The sequence below is a fragment of the Parus major genome, chromosome 2 (genome assembly GCF_001522545.3).
Source record: "Parus major isolate Abel chromosome 2, Parus_major1.1, whole genome shotgun sequence".
Classification (NCBI taxonomy): Eukaryota; Metazoa; Chordata; class Aves; order Passeriformes; family Paridae; genus Parus; species Parus major.
This window is the reverse complement of record NC_031769.1, coordinates 45,076,622-45,101,199: the sequence shown is the minus strand read 5'-3', so window position 1 is coordinate 45,101,199 and position 24,578 is coordinate 45,076,622. Positions and strand designations below refer to the sequence as shown.

Here is a 24,578-nt window from a genome sequence, read left to right as displayed (position 1 = left end):
ATACAGGTATTCACAGTGAAAATCCATATTTCAGTTCACTTCACCTTTGTGTCCAGCTTGCAGGGTGAAGGCCATGTTCAACTGCAGCATTTTCTGCTGGTAAACCAAATGCATCCCATCCCATTGGATTTATCACCTGTCAGCAAAAGAAAAACCAGAATGTTATGCAACTACCTGGAATGGAATCAGCAACACACAGAGGCCTCCAAATAATGAACAGTGCTTGGCATTCTAGCACTTGCTTTGTCTGAACTGAACTTCTTCCAAACCTGCCACCTATGGCCAGCTTTGCTTCAAAAGATGACTATGAAGTGCAGTATTATGCAATAAACTCTCATGACTATTTCAATATCTCAATATTTAATGGTTGACAATGAGAAAAACCAACTCTTTGGAAGTTTGTGTGGTGGTAAAACTCAGCAGCTGATGCTACCCCTGGCCAGAACCAATAATTCATTCTAAAGTAGATGTTAAATAAGAATAATTGAACCAACAGTTTTGTAACTGCAACTCATGTGTAGCCTACTAATTTTTTACTTTGTGTTGAAAAACAAAATAAAAGAAGAATACCCTACCATAACTTTAAATTCACCAGATAAAATTAAGAAGATGAGGAAAACCAGTTTTAGTCAATTTTTACTGAAATACCTTTTGCAAATATAGACTACAGACTGACAAGTTGTTATTTCATGACCACAAATAAATAAAATGGGGAAAAAAGCTTACTACAAAATATAATAGATAATTTCTGTTGAAACAGAGATGTATTTTTCCTGTTAACATGCCTATTATTTAGAAAAACAATCTAGCAATATGGTAAGTATTCAAAAAACCTGTTTAATAACCAAGGAAAGAAAGCCCAGTACTTCAGATGCTGTCATTAAACACATATATATTATGATACTTGATAAAGCTAATTCTACTTCTTAACATAAAAATGTGCTATAAATACAGCAATAATGATAAAAATTACACAAGTTTAACAATAGCAAAACATGACTAACATTTTACAAGTTGTAAGAAATAAATTGTTTTACCCCTTAAAATATGTATTTATATAAAGAACACGTTTCTTAGTGGCATGTAAGCAAACAAGCCATAAAAAAGAAATCCCAGCCACACTAATCTCATATCTCCATGTGAAAAATCTGCTCATTTTGGAAGCACAAGAGCTACTTTTGTCACTGCTTTGAATTATTTTTCTTCTTCTTTTCCACCACTTTCCAATCTTCTGACTTAATGTAATATTTCATAGAAAATATTTTATAGATAAATATTATATAAACAGATAAAATTAATAAAAAAATATTTTATAGTGTTTATCAATATGCCCTAGGCACCAACACAGTGTAAAAGCAACAGGATTTAATAGATGTGACTCTTCAGCATTTTCAGATCTAAAACAAAACCTGCTGTCTATCATTACTGATGCAGCAACAAAAGCAAAGGTATTAACTTGTGACCCAAGCCACCCCAGTAAGGGCCCATGCACAGCACATTTTTGATGTCTACATCTAACAGAAACTGCAATGCTATTCCATGTTACAAACTTTCCCTAACTATCAGGCTATTGTTCCTCACACCATAGTATCAGAAATTATGAGTCATAACTGCCTATCTCCTCACATATGAGGAGTTTACATGGAAAAAGTCAGCTGGAGCCTAAACCACTTCTCAACACCCCACTGAAGCACACCCCTGCTAAGCCCATCCCCTCCCTGACCATCTATCCATCATTCAAAACTATTGGTATAAAAGAAAAAAAAAGACAGTTATGCTTCACATAAGCTATAATTTTCCACAGATTTTTTTATGGACATATTAAAATATTAATTTATGTAGATCAGTTCTTTTTGACCGCTAGTATCGCTGACAACCTATCTCTGGACAGATGTGAAGAAAAAAGACCAGATTTTTTTTCCATGTATTAAATATAATTTCTCTATTTAAATGCCCTAGATTAATGCTCTGCCTTTATATTCCTACAAATACCATCTCTTACTACAAGCTGAATGCACTGTAAATGATATTAGAAAAAAATAACTCTTGGTTATTTTTTTTAAAATTTGGCTTCTGATGATCTCCTGGATATAGACAGGCAGCCAAATGGAAGGCACAATCTCATTTCTCATGCTCCCAAGCAAAAGTATGTGGGAAAAACAACTTCACTACCAGCTACAGACTCCCCAAAAGGGCTGATGGATGCTCCAGACAGTTCATGTGCAGACATTTTATCACTATACCATCAACACTGGAAGGAGCAACCTGTGCACCCAGATCTTCCGAATTCTACCATTTATCACAAAAATCATATTCACTTTTCACATTCAAAAGTTCAATTTAACAACCAATAGCATTCCTCAAGTTAAAGGTCTGAAGAAGTATGCTAATTCAAGTTTCAATCAGAAAACTGAATTTAAAGAGACATTAAAAATATCCTCAAATTAGCCTCCAGGATAGATCTATTTATGTAGTTGCTATAGAGATGAATGTAATATGCACAGTGGTTTAGAAAATGACTTCAAGTTTATTGTCTCTTTTATTTCTCTACCATGAGTAGATTTGAAAGATTTGTGAAATGTGTTTGTCTAAACAACAGGTCAGCTCCTTCTGGATGTAATCTGCAGCAAAAGTGCCACAGTCTCCATGCAGCATTTGACATTACATTTTAACTCATTCAACATAAAAATCTGAAGAGAAACGGAAAAGAAAATATGCAACTAACATGTCAAAAGTTGGCACAAAGGAAAAAGGAATAGTTTGATGGTGCAAAACAAATTAAAAATAGGAAGAAAAAAAATAGAAAGCGGTTTTGAAGACCAAAGGGTCTTCCTTGTTTTGAAGACCAAGGGTATTCCTTGTAGCTCTCTGATGGGTCACTAACTGAAATCATGGCTGCTCTCTCCAGCAGCACAGAAGAAAAACAAGTCATATGCTTTCTTAGATGCTAACTTGATTGCTTTCAACAGCAACCTCTAAACATTATGCAACTGAGAGATCCATCCTGCTCACTGCAGTGACCATTCTTCCAAGCACCACTTCTCTAGGTAGACAATAATTTCTCTAAGCCTCAAGGAGAAAGAAAAACAAGTAATGACTCTATCTTGTTAAACAGGAAGCTGCATAAGCCTAAGGGTGCCTACACCAGGTAAAAGAAGGCAGGCGTAGTTTCAGCCATTTTACAGTGGCAGAAGGCAGTGCTATCACCCAAAGGCAGCTGTGTGTTTATCCTCACAATGAAGTAAGCAGGTGAACTCCTTGTGCTGAAAACTCCCAGGTTATTCGTGAACATGTGGCATAACTCCAGATCCTCAGAAGTTCACAGGACCAGGCAGGATCACTGTGCCTGAAACTGTTACTGTTTGAACTATGGAAGACTGGCATTTTCCATCAATTAACAGGGTTTGCATGGGAACATAAAATGTTACAAGGAAGTGATTAAACAGTGCGTGGGGAACAAAGTGCTCAGTAACTACAATGAGTGGTCTTTTTGGGAACAAATTATTAAAAATGAAAATAGTTGCATCTTGAAGCATTTTAGATGCCAAAGAATCTGGCTTGAAGCATTTTGAAGAATCATTTCACAGCATGGTCAAACATCTGTTGTTAGCGATGGCTAGAGCTCTTTGTGTTACTGTGGGACCAAGGGGAGGAAGACACAGAAACTGATCTCAGAATGCTGAGTTCTCAGCTCTTGCTCTCAGAGCATTCTCATCTAACATCAGTAGGTGAGATCAGTGTACTATAGAACACAGAGCTGACAATGATCTCATAACAAAGTTCTAAGCCTCCATCAACATAACCAGGACTGGTGATTCAGTGAATTCTCCTCAGTCTTTGTAAGGACAGAAAGAACATGTTTGCTCTCCTGATGTGCTCAGTATGTCTCAGAACTATAACCAGGGAGCTGACATACTGTTCTTGCACTCAGATCAATGCATTCTAAATTTTAAGAAAGACAGCAGATTCAGTGTCAGAAAGGCCTGCAAATAAATATATTTAATTCAGAGAATCTGTAATAAAATATGACCAGAAATGAAAATTAAGAGGCTTACTGACAAATTAGTGGTTTGAACTGATACAGCAGAGTCTATATTCCTATCCCTACTTACAGCTCCATGACACACTCGACATGAGATAACCAAAAAAACCTGACAAAATGGGAAATCCATGATTACAAGTTCCAGCTGCCAGAAAACACCCCTAGTTCCATTGTGGATCTCATAATTGTGCAATCACAGACACATGAGACAGCGAGGACTTGCAGTTGAAGAGGGGAAAGCTCCTTCCATTGGTTGCCTACATTGGGCTGAACTTGCTGAAAATCTGATGTAAACTGACATATTACAGCATACTTTAAATACAAGACGTCCACCTGAGTGAAGCCTAGATTCTCTTTTAACCATCAGAGGTAATAGAGACCCTTATGCAACAGGTAAAAATTAACAACAAAGAATTCCCCCCAGCAGATAAGGCATGCCTGGAAACAGATTAAAATAAGGAATTTTTGACCAGTGTGTACATTCTAAAAAGGACTATTTCAATGCTTCTCTGCAACATAGTGCTGCATATTAGAGAATGCACTTGCAAAATAATCAACACATACAGATTTCTATCAAAACATAAAATGCCCATTTATTTTTATTCTCATAAAACATAAAACACAAGAAATTATTCAACATCCACAGAGTACCACACACATTTTGAGAACAAAGTCATCTTTTTCTTCCTTAATCTCACACATTCTTGTCTAACATAATTACATTTAAAATTATATCTAATTTTCTCTTTTTCTTTCAAAACGAAACAGTGAGCTCATTAACACCTTCAGTACAGACTATGGGAAAAGTGAAATTAACTAAGATTCAATTCACACACAATACTTGCAATATTTGCTACTTGATTTATACCACATGAAATAACCTGACAAAAGGACACAACAGCCTCACACACAAAAAAAGTGGAGAACAGCAGCCAGTGATGATCAGAAAACAGATCTGTATTGAAATAATTTGTTCTACTGATGATTAATTATAGAGTTTTAATTAAACTTGCCTGTCTGGCTTCAATACCATTCACTTTTTGCAATTTCGAGAGTATTAAGATTCATTGCTGAAAGGGAAAACAATTAATGAAAATACATCAAATTTAAAAGAGGATATGGATAAAAAAAAGAAAATGCTCTTAAATTCATTTATGGGTATTGTAGAAATATCACTGATTATATTCTAATCCCATCCATCCCAGTTTATATATAAATTAAGAAATAATTAGTATAGTGTGAAGCTAGCATGTAGAAATTTCACCCTGATTACAAAAAGGACTATTATCGGTTCTGTACAACTCTCACATGCGACTGCCTTGCTTTGGTACCAGTTTCATTAGGAAGATACCACAAGAACTATTGAACTGAATCTCTGTTTAGTGATCACTAAGGGAATTATTCTCAGTCCTCTGAGAGGCACAAATTATCCACTTTGGAATTTATCAAAGACGTGTTAATGATACCATGATAAAGTAATGGTAAATGCTTTTTCCCAGAGCAACAGCACACTGGAAATCTGCCACAGTGAAAACCACCATGAATATCTCTATAATTTCTACACTGCACTCTCAAATAATTAATAGGAAATCTCATCACTTCTTACAAAACTCCTACATTTGAATTCATAACACGCATGTAAATTCACAGAGTAAACACAACTAGAAACTACACATCATAATTCTGGACTGATTTATTAATAGGTATGAATTTGTCATTCAAAATATACAAATTACTTTTTCAAGCATTTTATAATACATATGTTTGTAATAAAATGTAGAGGTCTCCATATACAAAAACTGTTTTAATTGCACTTCAAGAAACATGGCACGTTAACACATTCTGGAAAGACCAGCTCAGTGCAGTCATGCTAAGTAATCTATATGGCCTACATTTCCCATGCAGAGACTTCAAACTTCATCTTCAGTAATCAAAATGTAAACAAGTTATCTTAAAACAGATGTACTCTACAAATCATTTATCCAGCAACCCAATCCAAGTGCATGACAGCTTGTTTCCCATGCACTGCCCACAGGTCCTTGAGGACTGAGTGCTGGAACAAGACAACACTTCACAATGCTTTTTTATTGAAGCAATATCTCTTTCAGAAACAAGGTGGGGAAAAGAGCAGTAGATATTTATTTTCACACTTAAAAGTGCTGATGCAGTACAGGTTTCAGGGAAATATATGTAGAGTTCAGTGTGCATTACCTCTCTAGAATATTTTAATTGAAACAAAATAAGACCTTATGGAGCTGAAAAAAACTGAATACTAAGTTACATTTTAGAAAAACCAAAACCACAGCAGAATCCAAATCATTAAAGACTTTCCCAGTTAAAATTTCAAAATACCTCCAATATGAAGAAATTACACAACTGCATTCCAAAAAAGGTCTAAAGGACCTCTAATCCCTTTGTAAATGTATTCTAGTCTATCCTCACTAAAATATTACAAAATATGGGCCAATGCTTGCCTGTTCAGATTAAATCAATATGTAACTAATTCATTTCATTTTCTCATTAAGGCATTCTTTATGAAAAATACCTCCATCTTATTCAACATAAATTGCTCTCTTAATCATATATTCTTGTCAACTACATACACACCATAGATATTTCCCCTCATTGTTTATTAAATAACAAATATACATAGTACTCTGAAGCTTTCCCTGGGAACAGTAAATCTGCAGGGTTCTGTCTGTAATTTTCATGGTAACAGCCCATCGTTCCTCATTGTCTTACACTTTTTTTTTTTAATTTGAAAATGATGGATATAAAGTTTAAACAACATTGCCACTCAAAAATCTTAACCCTAACTTTGCAATGGCTCCACTTCTACTCAGATTTTCCATTGGAGAAAAATTAGCAGTCCCTAGGCTTTTAAACATGCAATATTAGAGCCAAATTTTGAGAAAGAAATAGAAAATCAATGGAGTAACTTCACAATTATGCATACTAACAGTTTTGTTTCTAAAGCATTTCTCTTTATATATTGAAGAATTCCAGTAATTCCTTGAATACAGGGTCAAATTTATTTTTCTAAGAAATGTATCAAGTTTTATGACATAACCATGTGTTAGCCTACAGTTGTCACAGTATCTTAAACATCATAATAACCTTTGACAGATTGTACAACCATGAAAAAGGCAGAGAGAACTTTTAGAAGTTGATAAGTTAATTGCAAAGAAAAAAATCAATTATACAGACTCTAATTCTAAGTGATGGAGAAATTAGCATGGGTAATATAGGAAAAGTTTTTTAAGGTAAATGTAAGTTCCAGCAAGTTAATGCACATCAATAACGCAATGTCTCTTAATCTGACATACTCAGAAAATCATCTGAGAGACTTTTAATGTCTCTTAATCGTAAATGAAAGTTAAATTCTTTGGCTGCCCACCTTTAGTCAAAAATAGATGTTCAAACTGGTTAACATAACAGAAGATAAAAGTATTTTTAGAAATCCAGCATGTTCTACAGGCACTTCTTCAAAGTAATTTTTACATGAAATATAAAAATATGCTGAAATGCAAGATGTAAGAAACTTGAAAAGTCTGGAAAAATTTTTCTGGGGAAAAAAATAGGCAAATGTGGAAGTAAAAACTTGTTTGCATGGTGGCTCTTGTACTTCACTGGAATTATATTATCTTTACTTTCCTCCAAATGTTTCTATTAAAGGTGCTTACTTATCTTGTATGCAAAAGTTTACAACTAGGGCATGCTACTGATGTAGATAATTATTTTCACTTTATTTTTGCAAGTATAAGAAAGTTTTCAGCTTTCTGAACAGCAATTTACTCGCTACCTTCTCTGCCATTGGTAAGAGATGGCTATATCATTAGTGGTCTTAACATCAAGCAAGAATCAAGCATTCCTTCAAATGCCTCATTAGCTCAATTTTTTTAGTGAGATCCAAATTCTGGTCATTCAGAGTAGTCAGGAAAGGTTAAGTGTTACAACAGACATTGGGGGTTTTGTCTCCTTTAAAGTCTAAGGCAGTTATTTCTTTTTCCTGTAATTTTGAAAGCCTAGGAATGCGTATGTGTAAAGCAGCAGCAAGTATTCAGTGCATGGTATGCTCATCACTGGCATAAAATACATAGTATTTGGAAAGGCAGCACACTGAATAATGCAGTGACGATACCTATCAGAGTCTCATGGATGGTGATAAATCCAGGAAATGCTACACTTCTACAGCACTTGCAGCAAGGAAATAGCACTTAGTACCACAACAGGCAACTAACAATTTTTTTCTCAATTTCATCTTCTTTGTACTCTTTTGAGGTTGATACCTATATTCTTGAGCTGCTCCTTCTCTCTTGTACGTTAGAGACTCCTTCCTGTCATCCTAGATCATTGCCTATGCTATTTTTCTCTTTTGTTCCCTTCTCTTTCCATATTCCTCCTTCCTACTGTTTTCCCAGATTCTTCACATTTTCCCTCTACCAAATGTCTTTTCTCTGTAATATGGCTGTCACTCAGGCCACAGTTCTCCCACACCTTCCTTACATCCTTCAAATTTTACCTTGCCAGCCTTTACTGCAGAATGCCAGCCAGGATCCCACTGCAGATTGCAGGGACAAGGTTCTCAGCTACCCCTTCAACCTAATGGAGAGATAGTAGGGAGCTAGGGAGAAATTACAGCAGGCATAGGGGAGACTGAGAAACAGAAAAATGTGGAAGGGAAAATAGGATTTCTCCTTGCAGATGCAGCAAGAAAGTTACACTTAGCCTACCTTGTAGGCCTGCACCTTCAGAAGATATTTCAAATATATAAGCAAGGCCAAAAGGGGCAAGCCAAGGGGCCAGATGCTACAGAAACTTTCAGCTACACACACGTGATGTGGCAACGATCCTGTTCATCTGACTTGCAGCGGTCACAAAAAAACCAGAGGTTTCACTCCCAGCTGAAACAGAGGCTGTCCCCCTGTGTGTGACAAATGACATGAACTCATTCTCAGGAGCAGAAGAGGTGAAGGCGGTTGATTTTGGTGGTGTCTATTTTCTCTTGCCAGGTACATCTTTTCCTCTCCCCTGGTCCCACACAGACGACAGGAGGGTTGTCAGTCTCACAAAAACTGTGTGGCCTCACAGGTCTCAGCAACACTGTGTGACACATCAGTAGATTCAGGCACCTCACCCAGCATCAGCTGTTATCATCTGAGGTAGCTTTTAACCATCTCTTACCGACAGTGAATTCTGAACACCACCGGCTTTAATAAAAGTCTCGAATATCAATACTCAAAACTTCATGGGTCATTATCTACAGATCTGTAGCACATGTTCCACTTTCATGGATTTTGGAAAATACTGATTTCCTGATCAATTATGATACTAAAATACAAAAAAAACCCCACCCAGTCCTACCACTGATCTCTTCTTACCTGCATCCCTCTCATTTTCTGGAACCGAGCTACTGCATCACTGATGGTGTAGACACGAACGTGGCCCATGTGAAGCTTCCCAGAAGGATATGGGAACATAGAAAGCACATAAAATTTTGGTCTTGATTTCTAGAAAGAAATTTTTAGAAACTAGTAACTACATGAGGTAGCATTTCACTTGAATAAATACACGTGCACATTATAAACTACTACATGATACCAGAAAGAGAAACACGGTTCTGCTGGAACTGATCCAAGTGAGCACTGACTAAGTTCATTGGATCAAATTCTTTGGGGCTGTAAATGGAGATGTTTTACCAGACTTTGCTGCCATCTCACCAATTTGTACTGACACTTCTATGGCACTTGACTGTTAAGAAAATTGATTCACTTTTACTGAAAAAAAACTATACTGACAGAACTGAAGCTTAACAAAGCACCATTGCCACTGTAGCAACTGCAACTGATTATCTATGTGTTCTTAGTCTGCCCCAACAAAAATATGAAAACATAGCAGATTAAATTACTCTCACAACAGTTTAAATAATTAATATTTTACTTTGTATCTACAACAAACACAGAGCTCACTCCTGGCCAGTTGCTTTTTGTCAGCTGAACTGCAGTAACTCCCAGAGTGACTACATCATTTGCAATTGCATGAACATCTGCTAAAGAGAAACTGTTCAGTTTCACTATGTATGCTCAGATCCAAACACATCCTAGATGCTGTATTTTGCATAATGAAAATTTCATTTACTTAGGTTTAATTAAAATGACAAAAGTTACAAAGAAATCACAAATCCTCTCTCACATCAATTATTCCTAATACATCTTGATTACCACTGAATTCATCACTGATACATTGATAGTATCAAGTATCACTGATACTTGCTAAATTCTTCCATTATTTTTCTAATGTTAATAATAAAAAAAAATACAGGCAGCTTTCAGCTTTTACTGTTTTGAATAAAACAGTATTCTGACTATATAATTATTATTAATATTATTAATATATAAACCAGTATATACTGAATGTATATTTGTCAAATAATATTTCTTTATCACTTTCATTCAATCACAGCAAAATGAGAAATAATCTGAGTACTTCATTGCAGCACTACACACTATTTGCCTCTTAATATGAGATGTTACTAAACCTACTTCAACTGTAAGGATTGAAAATATTAAAAATACAATTTAGAACTTAGCATATGTATGCTATATATGATTCCTATGTATGTATTTGTATAAAAGATACAAGTCTAAATGAATGCTTTCCCTGCTACAGGTATGCATGCACACCATTTCATATCAGTTTTCTTCCCCAGAAAAAGCAAGCTCTTTTCTCTCTTTAACATTCTGATATTTTTTTTTTGTCACAGAAAAGGCAGCTTTTAAGGGAGATGAACAAAAAAACACAATGGGCCACAAAAGTGTTTTTTATCTATTGTGACAGAACAACTGTGAAGGCAAAAAGAGTCAGAGACTGAGATACCGTTGTTTTCAAGATCTTTTATTGCATGGGAAAACTTTTTTTTTCTTCAAGTCACTTACTATTCCTGAGACTTCAAACCAGAAAATATTAAAAAATCGTTTTCCCTTAACACAGATTTTAGTGAGTCACAGGTGTAGTGTAATAGATTTGTCATAACACTGGGAATGCAACCTTGAGAAAATTGTTTACAAAAGTTACAAATAGATGTTTCCTTTAATACTTTAAATAATGAACTGCCAAATATTGTGTAATATAAAAAGAAAGAATTGATTACTTAAATACTTCCTAAATTTACAAATTTATATTTTGCCTACCACTGTATTTTTCCTCAGGATTTTTTATTGTTTTTGTTTACTTATTTCATTAATAGCTTTTAACAATCTATATGAAAGTATTTTCCCCTGAAATGTAATGCACCTCTAACCATTATAAGCCATCTGTACTAAGTAAGCTTCAATTCATTTCATTCTAAGAAAACAAAAATATAAACATGCCATCTCCAAATTTCTCATAATGCTTACATCAATTTCTGAAATTCTGCAGAACTGATCCTTTATTCTTGGGAACCACCAATTTTCAACTCGTTTTCTTGTCTCCAACCCGTATTTTTTTTCCCATTTCCCCGTCTCACTGTAAATAGTTCTCACACAAGCAGGAACCAGTTTTCTTTGCCATTTAATTAATCCCAGGAAGCCATTTAATTGTCTCTTCAAACATGAGGAACAAGGGCCAGCTCTTTGATAAACCAACTGCATTCTTAAGGTTATGGTATCTGAAAAGACAAAAATATGTATTTCATGCCGCAGTATGTAACAAGAACTCAATGATTATTATGAATATACTGAAAATTGGTAGCTATGAGACTATTTTACCTTGACTTGGACTAGTCAAGTGCTTTCCACGGAACTTGCATTTTATTTCTGTGTCTGAATTAGTCTGGATTACAGAAGTATGTATTTTTTAGTCAAGAGAACTAAACGTGGCCTTCACACAGACCCAAACTATTGTGTTAGATGTCTAATAAAATTATTACATTCAGTCTCCCATAAAGACATAATCAGCCAATTGAAGGTTCCAGAAGCTCCATTGCCTGAACAGAAGATGGGCCTAACAGGGTGTTAGTAAAAATTCAGAATGAAACAGAAAGAAGAGGAAGTTGGATGAAATTATACTGTAAAAATACTGAATTTGTCATCACTGAAAAGAGATGGGGGAGGATGACTATAATTAGTAGATTTCAACCAGATATTCCAAACCAACTATTTTGCTAACGCTTTCTTTTTCAACTAAAAATCTAGTTAACTCCTCAAATGCTTTAGAGAGAGAGTCTTCTAAAGCTACTAAGATGGGAAAAAAATCAAACAGTTCTCATATTTGGGACCAGTCTCAACAACATAATTGCTGATTTTACTTCCTACAGTAGGAAATGTGGCATTAAAAGAACCTCTACTCTGAAATTTCCTTCTCATCTTGACTGCTTTTTTTTTGTTGTTTTCTTTTTTAATATTAGCATTTTTACATCAGTATTTCCTATCCTCCATGGATGGTTTTGGTGTTGTTGTTTTTTTTTTTTTTAATTTTGCTCAATACAGTTGTACCAAACTAGCTACCTCAGTCAGTTCAGAATTTTACTTGCAGAGTTACATCAGTAAAATCTCAGTGTAGAGAAACTCGGTCGGTAGAAGAAAAGATTTTACTTATGCATTTCCCATAAGGTAGAAACATTATCAGTAGAAATAATTGCTACAGCACCTAAATTAGATCCCCAGCAAGCTAGTGGGAGTTATGCTTCCTTTAACATTCACTGTATATGCATACACGAACCCTCACTGCATGTCTCATTACCTATGTATAGAGTTGCTCCTTTTCCTCATACTTATCAAGCACGGTCATATAAACATTTTTTCACTTATGTCACACCACTGCTTTGAATTTCTTCTTGCTACCCTCCATAATCTCTCTTATTTGTAATAAAAACAAACCCAGGACTGTATTCAGGACTCCCAGTACAGGTGCACATGAGTCATTCAGGAGACTCCAACTTCCCCCCCTCCATAACATCACACTCATCTCAAAATTAGCATTTCAATACTTCAAAAGTTTTTTGCTTATTTTTACAAATTATTTCCTTATTACTTATGTCTTATTTCTATTGATTTATTTTACAACAGAAAGGAGTGCTTCCTTATGCAAACCAATTTCAGCACTGCTGATTTACAAAGCAAGTATTTCAAAGCCCAGGAGCTACATGTGCCTACTGTGCTTCACTGAAGGGAGACTACTAGAGGAGAGGACACAGTCTCAAGCACATGGTAACGTTGGACATTAGGAAGAATTTCTTCCCAGAAGGAGTGATTAGACATTGGAATGGGCTGCCCAGGGAGGTGGTGGAGTCTCCATCCCTGGAGGTGTTTAAGGAAAGACAGGACATGACACTTAGTGCCACAATCTGGTTGCAGGGTGGTGGTCAGCTATAAGCTGGACTCAATCCAGTTCTTTTCCAACTTAATTGATTCTGTGGTTCTGAGACAGAAAGAACACAGACCCCCACACCTGTGCACAGCTCGAAAGAAGCCCACCAGCCAATGTAATGCCTGAGAGGACACATTTGGGTGACCTCAGGCCCTACAGGTCACGCATGCAGGGGTCAGAGCAGTGGGTGGGAGAGAGAAAACAGCCACAGCCAGGGGCACAAAACACTAGTGCTAAGCTAATTCAAGCTCATGGAATTTCAGGATGAGAAAGAGAACTTCAGTGTCCTTCCTGCTTCCAGGTACCACCACACACAAGATGCAACGGCCAGCCAGACATGTGTTAGGCCATGGCACAGAGGATAATCAAATCCAAAAGACACAGCACTAAGATGTTTTTCCTTTCCAGTCTTGTGTGCATGGGACTACGACAAGCAGAGGGCCCCTCCCTGCTCCAGTTAAGCGCTCTCCCAGTGTGGGTCCTTCAAGGAACAGGTTATGAGCCTAAAACTGTCTTAGTCAGGCAGGTGTGCCAAGAAAGCAGAAAGGGGGGCTGGTCTGATAGAGAAATCAGAGAATGTCCTGAGCTACAAGGGACAAGGCCTGGCCCTGCATAGGACACTCCAAGAGTCACACCATGTGCCCAGGAACATTGTCCAAGCATTTCCTGAACTCAGGTTTGGTGCCGTGACCACTTCCCTAGGGAAACTGTTCCAGTGCCCGACCACCTTCTGGGGGAAGAACCTTTGCCTAATACCCAGTCTACACCTCCCTTGACACAGAAAACTTTTGGAAAGATGCAGCAAGCACGCGGGAGCCTGATTTAAGGTCCTGAAAAGTGCTTGACGAGGCCTAGTACATTTCAGTCGGCCCCGGGGGGGGAGGGGGGTGTCCCGCCGCTCGAGAAGCACGCACGGGGAGCAGCGGCTCCATGGGCGGGACAGAGCGAGCGGGGGAGCAGTGGGAGGGAGGCTGCAGGAGGGGGGAACTCCGGGGGCACAGGGCCGCCGGTAGAGCCGGCTGGGCGCGGACAAGGAGGCCAAAGGAGCGGGCGATGGGAAGGAGCGGGCGATGGGAAGCCGCAAGGCAGCGGGAGCAGCGGCGGCCCCGGCGGGTGAGGGATGTGAGGCAGGGCCGCGCGGGGGGACCGTTACCTGCGCGCGCCCTCCCTCAGCTCCCCCTCAGCTCCCCCTCCGGGCCGCGGGCACCGCCATCTTGGCGTGTAGGAGCCAGGCGCCGCCTCCGCCGTTGGCACCGCCCGGCGAGGCGGGAATTCCGCACAGGGAGGAGCGGGAAAAGCTTCCCCTGTCCCGAATGTAACGTGGAGAGGTAGGACAATCGTAAATCATTATTATTATTATTAATAATAATAATAATAACAACAATAGTATCAGTTAACTGGGGTTGAGCTCTGTATAAGATGCACAGAGCCTGTTCAGCCTCGAGAAGAGACGGAGAGAGGGGCCCTTATTAATGTCTATAAATATCAAAAGCGCGGGTGCCAGGAGGATGTTTCCAGGCTCTTCCCGGTGGTGCCAAGCAGCAGGACATGAGACGACTGATGTAGGCAGAAACTGATGCATAGGGAGTTCCAGCTGGACATGAGGAAGAACTTTGCTGTGCAGTTACCGTGCACTGGGACACTTTGCGCAGAGAGGCTGTGGAGTCTCCCTCATTTGAGACATTCGGGAAACGTCTGTCCGCAGTCCTGTGGATGATCCTGCCTGAGTAAGGAGGTTGCACCAGACCAACTGTGGTCCCCTCCAACCTGACCTTTTCTGTGTGATTGGTATTGCTCCCCTCCAGAGCATATACAGATGTATATGCTGTAAAGTGTACCCTGTAAAGTGACTGTATTAGGTTAGGGCTAGATTTCAGTAATTTCAGTAATTTTACTTACCTTCTGTTTTTGTTTGTTTGTGGTTTTTTGGCGGATTCTGAAATAAAGGCAATAGTTTGGGGATTTTTTTGTGATGTCTTTTTGACTAGTCAAAGGCAGAAGTCACAGAAACACAGGATGGGTACCTGGGAGCAGGAAAGGCACTGCAGTTCTTTCTTGTCCTGAAATTCCATGTGTTTGAACGAGCTCAGCTCTAGTGCAGTGGGCCCCTGGCTGTTATCTGGTCTAACCTCCCTGCTCCAGTGGGGTCGTCCTAGACAACATGGCACAAGTCAATAATGGCAATCTAGCACAGCATAATTAATTTTACTTCTTCCTGGAAAGCAACATCTCACCCTATTGACAACACTGTCAACAAGTTACTGCAAGTAACTTGTAGTAGCCTCCAAGGAACAAGATTTTTTTTTTTTTTTTTCCCTGTGTTTGTGCCCTTTTGCTGCTGGCAACTGTTGATTCTTTCCATTTTTAGACCTTTTTCTTCACTGTTGTGTCTCCAACACAGTTTAAACAGGCATGTTCTGTTTATGCAGTGCAATGCCTACAGTAAAGTCAACCTTCTTATGTAACAAAAACAGAAAAAAAGTATTTACTGAATAAAAGCTTTCCCTTGGTTGTGTGTACCTGTCAAGTGTACTTAAATTATAACCTTTTCACCACAAAAATGAACAGAGAGCAGCTCTGATGGTTATCCTGCTGATAAACTAGTATAGATTCCCCATGACTCTATGCATAATTTTATTTTGCTTTCCAGTTGATCCCCCTGTCAGCAAGTGATGGCAATTTGGCTTTAACAGGTCTTCCACCCCAAATTTCTCCCTGAGCTTCTGTGTGAGTTCCTGGACTGAGGAAGGATGAAGCATTTTGTTGTGTGTGGGAACAGGCAGTGCAGCTCCTGGCTGAGTCCCTTCCCCAGGATAAATGAGAGCTTAGGATCAGCTAGGACATATTTTCAGCTTACTGGATGATTTCCCTTCATACTGGCCTTAACCCCTGCACTCTCCTGATTCATGTGTGAGTGAATGGATGAAAATTATCTCAGAGAGGTTAGCAGACTGAGTAATACCACAGAAAAAAGCCAGTATAAGATCTTGGAGCTTTGGTGTGCTTTTGGCTGTCCTCTTGACAACCCAGGACAATTATTCATTGCCATTTCTAGGCACTGCTGACATGGGGTCTTGGCAGTGTTTTTGAAATGATGCTGCCAAACAGTCAGTGCTTAATAGGTAAGTAACTCCTACCATAAATAAGGCAATAAAAAACCCAAATACCAAATAACAGTGTATGTCTCGATTGGTTTTGGCCTTCATGAATTATCATACTATGCAGAATACCTTTGCTCTTCTTTCCTTCTCAGAATGTTTCTGGTTGGTCTTGGCTTTTCTCACCTTATTACAGTTTCTGTTTACAGAAAACTTATGTCTTGTCTAGCTTCCTTTGATACTGCCTGCCTTCCTCACTATTAGAATCCAGATTGCACAATAAGCTCCAATAAAATCAACACAAAATGTCACAAATTAAAATTTCACTATATTCTCAGAGTAGGTTTCCAGTAGTATCTTGACAGAAGTCACCTTTTACATGTTCTAAGTAACAGAATTCAAACCCGTGTCAAACCTGCTTGACTTGTTTTTGTTAGCAGCTAATAGAAGTCATACCAGTAAAGTCCTTCCAGAAGAAAAGATTATTGTATGATTTGGGGTTTTATTTTTCTCCATTTTATTTTTTTAAAATAGCATCTGCAAAATGGCACCTATAGCCAAGACTTGGTACAATGTCATTTCATCAGAATTCCAGGATAGATTTGAGTTCAGCCAAACCCAGTGTGGGTTGTTGGTTAATATGGTAAACAGAGAAGAGCTAGAGGCTCTACATGGGCCCAAACCTCAGTGAGTATTCCTCAGGTGTGGCAGGTCTGCTTTTGTGTATAGCATACATCTAACTTTCTAGGAAGCATTTAAGATTGTGATTTAATATTAATCTAAACAGATTATCCTCAGCTTTGAGCAAATCAAATACATAAGTAGATTGTCAGGATGAGAAAGCAATGTTTTAGTGAAATGAATGGATTAAAAAGATAAAACAAAGGTCTAACTGCTCCATCAGCTATAATCTTGATGGCAGAGCATGAGAAATATAGGTCAATATGTTTAATGTTAGATGCTTCAACAGTCCAGTGATTGAAATGTATTTTAAAAATTGTAATTCTGAGTTTGAGGCAATGATTGGACTTCCAAACTGTTTTCAAGACAACATAAGATAATCCTCTCATTATTTTGCTACTTTTTCTTGCTCTGAGCTCTATGGTGTTTTCCTCAGTTGAGGTGAAGAGCACTGCACACACAAGGAGGTTTTCATTTGCAAACAAGGTGAGGTCAGCTGCTCCACATCAGGTCCCTTCCCTTTGGAAGAGGGAACCTCTCAGGTTCCTGAGCAGTATCCTGTAGCAATCATGAATCAGAGCTGTGAGCTACACAGCACACCATATAAATGAAAATGAAACCCAACAATACCCTGATAGCCCAGGCAAGGGTTGGAGACACCATCCACTCACCTGTCTCTCCTTATTGCACTGAAACCCATGCAGAGTGCAGAGAGGAAGCAGAGACACAAGCCGTAAAATGGCTCAGACTTTTCAAAACAGGGTACCTAACCCACTCTCCCATGATCTCCACCTTCCCCACCTGCAGTTTTGCTTTCTAACCTGGTCTGTTTTCTCAGTCTCATTTCATTATGGGAAATGAATGATATAGAAATAGTTGCATTTTCTTTTAATAATCATAAACTATTTTCCATCAGGCTAATAGTCCCCTGATTTCTTTTTTTTAGATTTTGCACTAATGTGTTAGCATTTCTGTTAGTCCACATAAAGCCTGGAGCTGCTTGGGTAATTAGATAATTCATTAGTTCCTGTATGGGAAATGTGCAGAAGTGCCCCAGTTGTCTGTCATTTAAATAGACATGGTTCCCAGATTTCCGTACAAGTATCATTTTGCTTTGGCTGATAGTTACCAGAATCGATGTTTGTGCTTCCTGGAATTGTTTTTTAGCTCCTACATCAACAACATGACTAGTATTTTTTCAGCCTCCTACAAAAAGAGGATTAAAACCGAGCATTTGGAATGCAAAATAATTTTTATGACCTATTTCAAATCCCAGCCCCATTTAATGTAATTAAAGAATCTGGTTATTTTTTTCCATCCAACTCCTTGAATGTGGCTTTTGCTACTGAGTTTCATTTTGCTGTTGTTTACATATACATATATTTAATGGTTTTGCTTTAAAACACAAGGTCAAATAAAAAACGCAGGTGATTAGATCAGGGGTGTGGAGACTATCACTTGAGAATGCAAAAAGCAAGAAATTAATAGAGTAAAATTAAGAAAAATCCTTTCAAACTCTATCTACTATCTGAGCCTAGATCTCAAAGGAAAGAATTCTGAGTGAGACCAAAAAGATGAGTAGAAGCTTCACTTTTGAAATGGATTTTATTTTAAAAGCACTCAAGTATAGTGGTAGTGGAAGAATAAACACTTGAAAGAGGTAGAAGAAGCAGAGATATACTTTTGGGATAGAAAGGAATTGGTTTGGGCAAGACTGGTTACATTACTGGGGTGGAGCTTAGCCTTTAAATTGTGAGTTTTGGTAACTTATAACAGATATTACTTGTATACAGGTATTACTGTTTGATGCCCACTTTAGCTGGGAGCTGGCCTTGGTGGCAGGGGAGGTTCTTGTCATCCAAACCAATACAAGATTTGTCATTTCTTGGTTTGTCAAAATGAAGGACTCATGCAATGCATCAGTGGAAGAAGAGATGAGCTACATAAGAAGCCAAAAACGTGCCTGCCCCATCCAATGCCCAGTGACCAGGATGGCCCTGTCTGGTTGTAAAATAGCTGTGCCTGTCCCCGTGCCACTCATTAAAATGCTGAATGTTACAGAAGAATTTAATTTGAATGAAAACATTCAAAATCCAGACTTGGTGGAATCATATTTACTGGCATTGTTTTAGTGGGCTGATGTTGGTACCCTGAACCTGGAGCTGGAACATGGAGCTGAGTAATTTTTAAGACCTAGGTGAGCCTTAATCTGAGGGGGGTTTATGCACAGTACGCTTGTATTGTGTTATTTACAGAAGGGTGCATTTAACCCAAAATGCACATCCTCCATGTTCCACGCGGAGGCGTTAGACCAGTGGCAGTCAGCAGCTTCTTACTGATTCAGACTAAAAGCGTGTGTGTAGGTGTGTGCATGTGGGTGGGGAGAAGTTATCAGAATCAATGCACCTTTACTTTTTTGCCTTTCATCGCCAGCTCGATTTTCAAACAAAGTAATTGGTACTGTATTTTCGTTTTGGCCATCTCCTAATGCACTGACACAATTTTGCTGTTGGTTCTGAATTGGTTATATGCAGTGGCAAGCCAAGCTACCCCTTTGCAGCATTCAAAGCTACACATTTCTTGCTTTTAATCTGAAAAGAATTTTTTTGTAAGACTGTTTAAAACTTTGAATTTACAGTCATTTACAGGGAGTAAGAGCTCAGTCCTCATGAGCTGGTGGGCTCTGGTCACAGTGACATCATATTGTCATTAAACTATCTACAACACAGGGACCATCTGGGAATATCATGTCTCCTTATTACAGTTAGGAATGCAAGTTTTGGAGACCTGGCTTTTAATTCTTCTGCCCTTCTTTAAGTGAGTCATTTCAGATAGTAAGTCAGTTGTATGCTGAGAGGCGGGTGATTCCAGCTGCTCAAAGCCCTTAGCAAAGGCTGCCACATTGCTGTGGTACATATCCTCTACACATATGTGCAGGAGAGGATCATCCATCTGGACAGCCACCTTATGGAGAGGCACTGCACCTCTCTTCCTCCACCTCCTCTCACAATGAATTTTTGTATTACAAAAGTGTGTGCTACCATGTCAGACAAGAAGGAATAACAAGACAGGCACTTTTTAATTAAACACTTTTCATGTGTTGACCTTTCTTTCATTAAGAACCAGGCCCCCATATTTAAAACAGATAGCAAATGGACATTTTCTGTTCACTGTGACTATTAAAATAGCTCTTTGCACTAATGGACAAACTTCATCATTGCAATTATCCAACAACTAGATTGCACTTGAACTTTGTAATGATATCAGCAGGAAATAGTTTGAGTGCTGGGTAAAACCATCCTGCACACTGGGCTTGTCTCAGTGGCTGTCAGCTGGCGCCAGAAGGAGAAGTGGAAAAGGAGGAAAATATCTGCATATTTAAAATATCTTAAAAATTATGAGTATTAATTAATCCTTATTGTATGGACAAGTGAAAATGGTAATATTTCCTTAAAAGTTCAGTGAAGCTTGGAAGTTGTAGTGTACAAATATTTACATGTATGTGTATGGGTTGTCCATGTGTGTATGTAATGGATAACACTCATATGCACATACACATATGTAAACTCATGTTTTCTATCTATATGCTTATCAATATGCCCCAGATGGAAGTGGATTTGATCTCCCTCAATTTTTTTTCTGTATTTCTACACATGGTAAAATTACCAAAGGAGAAGGAATGACTAAATTATTATTTCTAGTTAAGCATAAAACAAGATGAAAGTGGCCTGGGTTTACATAGAGGGGACATGGTGCCAGAATAACCTGATAGCTTAACCCTTAAATGAGATAATGGATTTTCCAAAATAAAAAATGTGGTAAATCTCATTTGTACCTTAGCAAAGTAGTTGATATACTCCTATATGGGAAAATATTAATGGAGCAAAATAAGACAGGGGTTAACAGATGACATGAAAGGTGGGGAAGATCTGACCAATGGGAAAGGGCAGAGGAAGAGAAAAAAAAGAGAGTCAAGAAGCAAGCTACAATGAGTTCCTTAAGGGTAAATTTTAGGACCAGTGCTGGTAATATTTTCATTAAGTACATTAGCAGATGAAGTTAGCAGGCTCTTGAAAGATGAAGTGGCATAGATAACATGTAAGACTTATCATTTATTAAACCTTTCTGATTCTGAAAGTAAGTGGAAGAGATGTTTGATTGGAACAGAATTTCAGGGTGTGCACTTCAGGCTTAATGAGGAATTTCTCTAAGGGACACAAGAGATGACTCAGGTGGAGAGAACTCTGGGTGTAGAGATGATCACAGAGTGACTGTGAATCAATAATGGGGATGAACCCATGAAGAAGGTGTTTGTGGCCATAGCATACATTAGACAAGGTATCTCTAGCAGAAAGTGAAAACTTCATTATAGAAGGCATGGGTGAATGCACATCTGCAACACAACTGCTGCCACATTTCTCTGAAAAAGATTAATTAATCTGCAACAAGTGCACAGGTGCCATAAAGCATGTCATAAGAGAGATGGCATGAAATGCTGCTTAGCCTAAAAAACAAAGGCTATGGTAACATACTGAATTCTTTCTAAGAATATATTAGTTAGCCTAGTACCAGCAACAGAGAAGATATTATTTTTCCTATTTAAGGAAAAGAATAAAAAACCCACAAGTAACCATATCACATTTAGACTGGATAGTAAGAGCAGGTTCTCATTACTGGATCACAGAGGTCCTCTAACAACCTTCTAGAGGAGTGGAAATTGCTTCCTGCCTCCGATAACTCCAGCAATTTTTAGGACAAAATTCAGCCCATTAACATCACAATCTCTGTAGAAAGCCAGGGCCTGGTCTAGGTTTGGCAATGAGGGTGGCCTCTGGAAATACTATAACTGATCACCCAAGTCCTTATTTCCCTGGAAGAATCATAAATTACTTTGGGAAATAACATTTAAACAGGAGCCTTGCTTGCTAGGATTTAGCCTGGAATCACAAAGTAAGGCAGATACAGCCATGCTATCTATCCTGCAATACAGTGGGAATTCTGAATGTCTCATAGATATGTAATGCAAAGTTGGCATTTCTGTAAATCACTTTCTGCAACCCCTTCAAAACTTGTTATGCTTTTATAAAAATGAAGATTTACATTCCAACAGGGGGAAGGTTCTTCTGCACATTTTTCAGCAAAACTGCCAGCATGGCTTGCAGGCATACCAGATGTACCGGATAAGCTCGCTCAGCGTTTCTTATTCCCATTGAAATGACTTGCTAGAGACAGGCAGGAGGGGATGTTCCATGCCTTCCTGTTCTAAAAAGAAAATTCAAGCAAAGGACATGCAATTTCAGCACAGGATATACCTTGATTCATACTTTATTGATGAAAGAAAATAACTTGTTTACTCAAGAATGAGCTAAGCCTGGGAATGATGGTTATGGTTGGTGACTCAATGCTGTTCCTTATTACCATTTTTTTACAATCGAGCCATGGTATCTCCTTGCAGTCAGGGTGATAAAGTAGGTAGTGCTTCAGGGTATATGTTGTTTTCTTGTGCTAGGACACTGTGCCCTTTTTATACCTAAGGTAGCCAAATTTTGTGTGTCACTGTCCCAGGCCAGTGAGGAGCCACGTGTGGGAATTCCACTTTGGGCTCTGTGGAGCCCACTCTGGGCATGGGAATGGGGACAGTTTTCACCAGGGCCTGTTTTAGCTGAGGAAGTCTTTACACAAAGGGAAGAAGTTCATCCAGTGGCAACACAGTGTACCTAAGTCAGACCCTGCTCTTTCCATTGACTACATAAAGAGACCAAGGAGGGAACTGACCTCCCAAGGGCAGCTTTTGTCAACCTCAGTCACTTGTACCCTCTGGCCATCATGGACTGTTGTGAAGATGTGAAAGCTGCAGGACATCTTGGCACTTTAAAATTAATATTTTATGTTCATTTACCAATCTGGTGCTTCTTATGATGCATGCACCGGCCGAAAAGCCAACAATGCATGAGAAGTAAGCATGAGAAATTTAATGAAAGATTGAGTCCAATGTTTTGTCCCAACCTGGCTGCTGATCTGGGAATGGTGAAGGCTGTTGAGCTGGAGAAGCCCAAGCAGAAGCAGCACAAGAGTAATTAGATACTGGACCGAGCAAACCACTTCGTCAGGGATGATGCACATGGGGACTGCTTGCTCACAGTGCAGCAGAAAGTGTTGCTGCTTTAGGACATTACATGTATTACACCTGGGAGAGTTATGATGTTATTATGGTCCCCTGCTGTCTCATGCAATTGCAGATACCTTATATTCGTCATTAGCACTATTTGCATCTTGGAGTCCAATTAAAGGAATTTTTAATTTAATTTCCTTTGGAAAGGAAGCAAAACAGGATCAGTAATGCATTGTGGATGCTGTTTGATGTCTGGAGATCTTTCCTAATGATCATCTACTATGATTTAACTTTATTTTTTTTAATTATTTTTTTATAACTTTTATTAATTTATTATGTGAGTATCAACAGATATATTTAATGCCATGTAAACTACACAGATATTATATAGAATAGTCTTGATTGATAGCTATGATGCTATCATATATGCTATTCAAATCCCTGGTACTAGATAGAAATCCTCTTGCTTCTAAATGATTAGATAACAAATAGGACTTTTGAATGCTCTGGACTGTAATTCTAAAATACCAATTAACACCTCCTTTTCAGGATTTGATGTTATGAAACCTGTCACTCATTTTCTCTTTGTAGTTGAAATTACAGGAAAAGATGTCACAAAATCCGAATAAGAAACTGGAGAGTCTATTGCTTCTTAATAGAAGATGTTTGAGATTTGTATGGTATAGCTAAAATTAGAAAATATATTTAAAATGTTAAGTAGTACTATTTCAACAATATAAGTCTTTTTAAATGAGTGCCACTTTTCTTTTAACGGTTGAGGGTGTGTCTTTGGAGAGTATGGCTCATTAAAGATTCCATTGCTATAAATAAACTCAACCATACCAAGTTTTATTCTGAAATGCAAGGAAATTTTCACTTCTAGTTATGCAGACCCAGAGGGATACTGTGGTCACCTGTTTGTGTTTCCTGTCATTGTGGTCTACACGAGAAGTACAGGGCTGCTTCAGTAGTTTCATTCCACTTTTTTTTTTAATTTCTTTTTTTTAATTTTTTTTTTGTTTAGCTTGAACTTGTGAAGAAGACTTTCATGAAGCGAACAAAATACCAAAAGATCATATTCAGGTAGTTTGTCTATTACTCATACAGTCAGATTGATTCCTGCTTTTGATTTTTACTTCTAAAGGTGTTTTGGATGTAGTTTTTTCTTGTTAACATTCCCAAGTCTAAGCAGAGCATGTAATGTTCGCAGTTTTTACAAATGTTTTGCAAACTAAATACTTACACTGTTAACCTTATGTTAATTTAAATATTGTTTTCTGTTCTTTAACATTCAAAA

General features: G+C 38.1%; 1 protein-coding gene and 1 long non-coding RNA gene across 3 annotated transcripts in view; one reads left to right on the top strand and one right to left on the bottom strand.

The window, feature by feature from the left end:
- The window catches only part of LARS2 (leucyl-tRNA synthetase 2, mitochondrial), an 83,721-nt gene extending 69,088 nt beyond the window's left edge, over positions 1 to 14,633 (bottom strand). The window contains exons 1-4 of one of the 2 annotated variants that reach the window (XM_015617628.1): positions 14,544 to 14,633; positions 11,440 to 11,690; positions 9,424 to 9,552; positions 45 to 136 (exon numbers count right to left, since the gene is read on the bottom strand). In XM_015617628.1, the coding sequence (XP_015473114.1) occupies positions 45 to 136; positions 9,424 to 9,552; positions 11,440 to 11,673 (455 nt within the window). In that variant the 5' untranslated portion in view covers positions 11,674 to 11,690; positions 14,544 to 14,633. Of the gene's footprint in view, positions 1 to 44; positions 137 to 9,423; positions 9,553 to 11,439; positions 11,691 to 11,790; positions 11,814 to 14,543 lie in introns of those variants that run through there. The other variant, XM_015617629.2, reaches the window with a different exon arrangement.
- On the top strand, positions 14,631 to 24,365 carry LOC107199908. The gene is made up of 2 exons (XR_001519360.1): positions 14,631 to 14,718; positions 24,306 to 24,365. It is a non-coding gene; the product is annotated as an uncharacterized LOC107199908 (long non-coding RNA).
- The last annotated feature ends 213 nt before the right edge of the window (positions 24,366 to 24,578 follow it).